The sequence below is a fragment of the Oryctolagus cuniculus genome, chromosome 18, assembly GCF_051225735.1.
Source record: "Oryctolagus cuniculus isolate XC-2025 breed Fujian yellow rabbit chromosome 18, ASM5122573v1, whole genome shotgun sequence".
NCBI lineage: Eukaryota > Metazoa > Chordata > Mammalia > Lagomorpha > Leporidae > Oryctolagus > Oryctolagus cuniculus.
In genome coordinates, this window is record NC_142884.1 from 4648554 (window position 1) to 4655499 (window position 6946).

General features: G+C 61.3%; 1 protein-coding gene across 1 annotated transcript; it reads left to right on the forward strand.

Annotated features, from left to right (window-relative positions):
- Positions 1-2511: 2511 nt before the first annotated feature.
- Positions 2512-5649, forward strand: LOC149120724 (natural cytotoxicity triggering receptor 1-like). The gene is made up of 5 exons (XM_089320130.1): positions 2512-2545; positions 2626-2661; positions 2813-3097; positions 3951-4229; positions 4387-5649. Exons 1-5 carry the CDS (start codon positions 2512-2514, stop codon positions 4440-4442), a joined length of 690 nt encoding a protein of 229 aa, XP_089176256.1. The 3' UTR covers positions 4443-5649.
- The last annotated feature ends 1297 nt before the right edge of the window (positions 5650-6946 follow it).

Here is a 6946-nt window from a genome sequence, read left to right on the forward strand (position 1 = left end):
ACCCACGGCCTTCACGAGAGCATGAAGCTGAGTCTGACCTAGTGGGGTGGGAACATGCACACCCACAGCGTCTGCCAGAGAGCTGCCCCCTGCTGGGCACCCAACCCCTGGGGGACTGGGAGAGACCACAGAAAGGCACAGGGCCCCTCCACGGGGAGCAGAACCCACTGCAGCTGAACCCTCAGTGACAACAACCGGCCTCAGGAGGAAGCAAAGGCCCCACGATGCAATTCTCGGCTGCACGTCTGGGCTCCAGCTCCTTGCTCATGCAGGTCCTGGGGCCATGGTCTCCGGCTGGGCAGCTGGGTTCCTGCCTCCCATGTGGGGGGGTGTGGATAAAGCTCATGGCCCCTGGCATTGGCTCTGGTTCACCCCAGCCATCAGAGCATTCTGGGAGTGACACAATGGATGGAGCTGGCTCACTCACTCTCTCTCTGCCTCTCACATTTTCAGAATTTAAAAATAAAAAATCAGGGACCCCGCCGCGGCTAACTAGGCTAATCCTCCACCTTGCGGGGCTGGCATGCTGGTTTCTAGTCCTGGTCGGGGTGCCGGATCCTGTCCCGGTTGCCCCTCTTCCAGGCCAGCTCTCTGCTGTGGCCCAGGAGTGCAGTGGAGGATGGCCCAGGTGCTTGGGCCCTGCACCTAATGGGAGACCAGGAGGAGTACCTGGCTCCTAGCTTCGGATCAGCGCAGTGCGCTGGCCACAGCGCACTAGCTGTGGCGGCCATTGGAGGGTGAACCAACGGCAAAAAGGAAGACCTTTCTCTCTGTCTCTCTCTCACTGTCCACTCTGCCTGTCAAAAATAAACAAACAAACAAACAAATAAATAAATAAATAAATAAAAATAAAAAATCAGAAACTTGCGCAAAAGCCAGAGGGGACCCCACCCCGGGAGACCCCGTGGGGACTTTGGCCTCATCCTCACGGCACCAGGGGTTGACTCGAGTTCCGTGGTCGGTGTTTGGAGAGAGTTTGTGTTGGGGGAGCTCGGGGTGAGCCGGTCCCTGTGCCACAGGACAGGAGAAGAAACCCAGCCCCAGGTGTCGACCCCTGGAGCCAGAGTGGCCAGCCTCAGTCCCCAACGCTGTCTCTAAAATCCAGCCCTTTCATCTCCCCCAAGGCAAGTACTCAGGCCCCGGAGGCACGAGTAAGGGCAGACAGGTGGGACCTTGTTCGCCATCACTTCCAGGGAGCACAGAAAACCTGCCTTCCTGTCCCCACCCTCCCTCCTGCACCTGCAGGGAGAGGGCTGTGGTCCTCGAGGTTCTGTAGCTCAGAAAGGAGATGGAGCCCGTGCTCCCATTTCCAGACGGGGGGCAGTGCTGTGCAGAGTCCCACATCTCTCCACGGGTGCGAGGCGTTAAAGCAGGGGTCACAGAACCCCCATTCTCTCCCTCGCCTCCCCTGCATGTGGATGGCACGGTGACCTCCCAGGGCTGCCCCGTGACTGTGCCCCTCGGTCTGATCCCCTGTTCCGGAGCTGCAGATGCACTGGGAACCCACAAGACCCGGCCCTGGGGCATACAGAGACAACAGGAGCCACCCAGGCCAGCAATGGGCGGGAGCTCTGGGGAGGGAGCGGCGTGGTGTTGAAGCTGACAGACGCTGTGGTTGTGTTAGGTAGGAAGTGTTCCGTGGGAGCTTATGTGTGTATGACAGGCCTAAAGAGAAGACGTCTATGTCCAGCATATGCTGCATCTCAAAGTCATCCCGATAATGTTTCAGGGCTGCCCGGCCTTCGCATCCTGCCTGCCCCCTCCTACTTGATAACCTGCCAGGTGGAGGTCCTGCCCCTTCTGCCTGACAAATCTTCCACAATCTCCCAGATGCAGCCCAGTACCTGCATTTCAAACACCCTGCTCCGGATCCCCATTCTCTAGGGGGTCCTGCTCACCCTTCCTCTGAACCCAGGATGGCGCCAGCTAGGCTTCCTCCTGTCTGATACCTTCAAGGGAAAACTCAGATAGGAGCTTCTTAATATTTACAGCCATAAAATCCTTTGTTTCAGGAGGAGCTGTGTGAAGACAGAGACCCATCTCCTTAAAAATCCCCGGCCTCAACTGGACGGTGCGCTCAGCCCTCTGCATCTCCGCTGAGCCACCCGCTTGCCTGCCCAGGTGTACTCTCTCTACTCAACCATGTCACCTCACTACCCCCTGCCAGTCCGAGCGACTGGGCACTCTCAGGCTCTGTCTGGAGAGGTGCCCATCTGTCCTTACGGATGTCCCTGCCCTAATAAACCTTGCTATTTTACCTCCCACTTCTCTCTGTCTCATGCCTGAATTCTTTCTCGTGTGAAGACAAGAACCCTGCTTTTCTCCAGCAACAGATGCAGGTGTGGTTGGATTTGTCGTGGGGCCGTGGTCAGGTGGCGGAGGGAGGGCTGTGGCCCTGCCTGTAAAAACATCAGTGTGAAATCCCCTGGGTGACTGGCGTAAGGCCTTGCCCACCACATCCTGTGCTCCTCGCCAGCCGGCAACGCCACATCTCCAGCCTGAATCTGCACCATGCACTTCCCGCTCATGGCCCTGCTCTGCCTCAGTGAGTCCCGGCACGGGAGAGTGATGGAGGCCGGGGGTACGCGTTGGGGGGCAACACGACCCATGGTTCCTGCCTCCCAGGGCTGTGTCTGAGCCAGAGAATCAGCACCCAGAAGCGTGAGTCCTCCCTTCACCGCCCCAGGGTCACCCTCCAGGTCCCCAGGAAGTCACCACCACTGGGAAAACTGGGAGTGGGCGGGGCTGTTGCCAGTGGGAGGGGGGCTGGGGTGGGGTCCTTCTGGAAACTCAGGTTCTGATTCCCTTCCAGAGGCACTGACCAGGCCCAGCATCTGGGCAGAGCCCGGCTCCAGGATTCCAGAGGGAAAGCCGGCAGCCATCTGGTGCCAGGGGCCCCCCGGGGCCAAGGAGTACCAGCTGCACTCCGAGGGGGGCCTCTCTGCCTGGGGGAGACCTGAGCAACCCAGAGCAAGGGGCGGAGTCCGGTTCCCCATCGCAGCCATGACCTCGCGCACTGCAGGGCACTACCGCTGCTTCTGCCGCAGCGGGGAGCTCTGGTTCGAGCCCAGCGAGCCCCTGGATCTGGTGGTCACCGGTGAGTCTGCCCGCTGCCATGCAGTGGTGGGGGCAGGTGGCGGCCCCATCGGGCCACGCTCTGCAGGTGTCAGAACGGGGGCTGCTTCCTCTGGGAGGAGCCTGTAGGAGAGGGAAGCCCAGCAGGGCATCGGTGCAGGACTCCTACCGAGGACGGCACCCGGGTCCCTGGGACAGGGGAGAGAAGCAGGCCGGGCAGAGAGAGAGGCTTGTCCTGTGGGAGGGCCGCTCCCACGGAGGGAAGGTGTCCGGGCCACGGCGCTCCCTACAGCCGGGGACCTGTGTCTCAGACTGAAGCACTTGGTAGGATCTGCAGGAGGGCTCGTGACAAACACAGAGAGCTTTGGCCCCGAGTCACCGCAGCCTGGATCAGAAGGGCCGAGAGCTGCAAGCAGCCGAGTGTCCCCTGGGGAAGGCGTGGCCAACGTGGGCTGCACCGCATGCGAGGGAACGGGCTGAGCTTGCAAAAGAAGTTGAGACACGGGGCGAAGATTAAAGCTGTGAAGATGCTGAATTCTATATTACGTATGTTTCTCCCCCAAAACCTAAGCAAACGGCCGCCCCACCCGAGTCTCTGACTGGTGGCTCTGAGGTGGCCCCTGGCCATCGGTTGCCCCAGGCCGTGCTGGCATTGTAGTCCTAGCAGCCAAACTCTGGGAAATCCCTGTGGACAGTGGCTCCCAGAGAGTCTGATCCTCACTCCTGGAAGCTGGGGGCACTGAGCGGCTCCACCTGGGAGCACGGCTGGGGAGGGCGTGTCTGTGGCTGGGGCAGGTGTGGGGGCAGGAGGAGGGTCTGAGGTTGCAGGGGTGGAGCCTGCGAGGCAGGAAGACACCGGCCACCTTCTCGTGCAGGAATGTATGACACGCCCACCCTATGGGTTCAACCAGGGCCCACGGTGACCTCGGGAGAGAATGTGACCTTCTACTGCCGGCTAGAGATGGTGACCAACACCTTCTTCCTGCTCCGGGAAGGCGGGCCCAGCCACCCACAGGGCAGCCACGGGGCGGTGCCAGCGGAGTTCCCCGTGGGCCCTGTGACCTCGGCACACACGGGCACGTACAGGTGTTTTGGCGCCTATAGTGACCATGTGTGGTCCTTCCCCAGTGAGCCCGTGAAGCTCCTGGTCACAGGTGAGGAAGCCCCCAGTTCCCAGGTCCTCCCTGGGCTCCTAAAGAAACCCCAGGGTCATGTTGAAGGGACGTCCACCCCAGGGGGCCAGGGAAGGGGAATGGGGGGGAGCAGAGGAAGCCCCCAGCCCCGACCTGTCCTCTTCATCTCTGTCTCCAGATGTGGGAGACCCCAGCCTGGAACCCACAGACCCCGCCGCTGCTGCAGGTGAATAGCTTGCTCCTCCACGATCGGGAGAGCTGGAGCCTTCCTGTGTGTGCCCGTGGGAGCCGTGGGCTTCCCCGCCTGCACACTGCAGTGCAGGTGCCCCAGGTGTGGTGGTGTTCAGTACCCACAAGCCGCCGGCAGTGAAACCCGCACCCTCCCTCTCATGCTGGTCCATATGCAGAAAGCAGGTGTACAGAGGGGACAGAGGCTGGGGTGGTCACAACGCGCCCACCGCAGGAAGCACCTGGGAGACCCAGGCCAGGGCTCAGGGGTGCTCTGGGCCGTGGACAGGCGCGCACGTGGGTGCTGGAGGGCAGCGCCGCCCCAGGACCCCTGAGCTCAGGACCCTCCTGAACCTCACCCTGGGCACGGCTGATGCCCCTCACCTTTAAAGTACGCGGGGAGCAGTGCACGCTCTGTGGGTCCGAGCATGGGATGCTGCGCCCAGACCCCCATGCACCCCGGTCCCACGGAGCCCGCCCCTGAGTCCAGCTGGGAACTGGGCAGACTTGGCCCTTGGCCCTCTCAGCCTCGGGGAGCAGGGATGACGCTGGGCCAGAGTAGATGCAGCACTGGACAGGACCCACCCATGACAGGCCTCACTCACACCCCAGGAGCTGTGAACCTCTAGACCAGGACAGAGACTGCTCGGGCGCAGCGGCACAGGCCATGGTGCAGTATGGGCCCCGGACCTGCTGCTGTAGGGAGAAGCTCGCCAGGCTGTGGGTGCTGCATGGCCCGGCCCCTGTGTGGCTCCCCTGGTGACCCAGCAGCACAGGGCAGCCCGACAGGGTGACGTGGAGGCGGCTCATCAGAGGGCCACGCTGAGCTGCGTCGCGAGACATGGGGGCCTGGAAGTACGGCATCCAGGGCAGGGCCGGGATCTCCTCCTCCTCACCGTCTCGTCCATGTTCTCAGGGGGACTGGAGCCCAGCAGCCCCTTCCACCCCAGCCAGGCTCCCCCGCTGGTGAGTGAGCTACAGACGTGACCCAGGGCTCAGGCAGCTGCGGGGAGGTGGGGTCCAGGCTGACTGGGGCTGGCGCAGCCTAGGTGACCCCTCCATGCACGCCCCAGCCCCAGCACCCAGGACCACACCCTGGAGAACCTCATCCGCATGGACGTGGCGGGCTTGGTCCTGCTGGGCCTTGGGCTTTTGCTGGCAGAGGCATGGTACAGCCAGAGAAGGACCCGAGCTGCAGGCAGGCGGTGACCTGGAGAGAGGACAGCGCTGGGTCAGAGAGGCTGTGCCCCGGGGGTGGGGGAGGCGGGAGGCCGGGCATGCATGGTGAGAAGCCAGGGGAAGCGGGCGGATCTCACCTGGGGTTGTGGGAATCCTGCTCAGGGGCAGGGACACAGGTGGGCTGCTGGCTGTGCTGCTTCCCCCGGCTCCCACACGCATTCTGGGAAGGGGTCCCGGCCTCCCGCAGCCCTGCCCACTGCCCTGCAGGCTCCCGTGCGGTTCTGTGCTGTTCCTCTCCAGGGACCACACACAGCTCAGTGGCCCTGAGTGTCCATAGAAGCCCATCTAGAGGGCGGTGACACCAAGATTCGCTCCCCTTGACCTTTAGCAATTGTGCCAGGACATGGGCAGGACAACAGTCACTCAAGATGAATTCAAAATTGCACTCACCAGAGGAGGCGATGACACATGGTCTCAGATGTGAGAGGTCACAGTTAATGGATCCGGGCTGGCGCTCTTGCGTTATGCATAAAAGCTGCCGCCTGTGGTGCCGGCATCCCCTGTGGGTACCAGTTCGAGTCCTGGCTGCTCCACTTCTGATCCAGCTCTCTGCTATGGCCTGGGAAAGCAGCAGAAGATGGCCCAAGTCCTTAGGCCCCTGCACCCCTCTGGGGGACTCAGAAGAAGCACCTGGCTCCTGGCTGGGGATCAGCCGAGCTCCGGCTGTGAGGACCCATTGGGACTGAACCAGCAGATAGAATACCTCTCTCAATCCTTCTCTCTGTAACTGTGACTTTCAAATAAATATTTTAAAAAGCTTGTGGCTCATCAAACTCTAAGGTAAAATCCGAGATGAACGTGGGACTCCGCCCTCTGAGAGGACCACACAGAAGTGAAAGACTGAAAGTGTGTGCAGGGTTTCTTCAGGCACAGAAAGTTCAAGGTCATCTGGATTTCTCAGTGCTCGCCTAACGTAAACCTACAACACGGCGGCTCTGGTGGACAGCAGCACCCAGTGTTCTGGAAGAGTGCGGATGCCTGCCCGACTTCCTCTGATGGCTGATTACTCTGCAAGTCTGCATTTCCCACACAGTTCAGTGAGGCGGGGTTAAGGGTGTGTCTGGATGCTTCTCCCGAGTTTCCAGTTAAGGGGCTGGGGACTCCACCCCAACACAGCATAGCTTAGGGCGTAAAGCCAACACCTGCAGCACCGGCATCTTTATGACCTCCAGTTTGAATCTCAGCTGCTCCACTTCAGATCCAGCTCCCTGCTCATGTGACTGGGAAAGCAGGAGAATATGAGCCAAATGCTTGGGGCCCTGCACCCACGT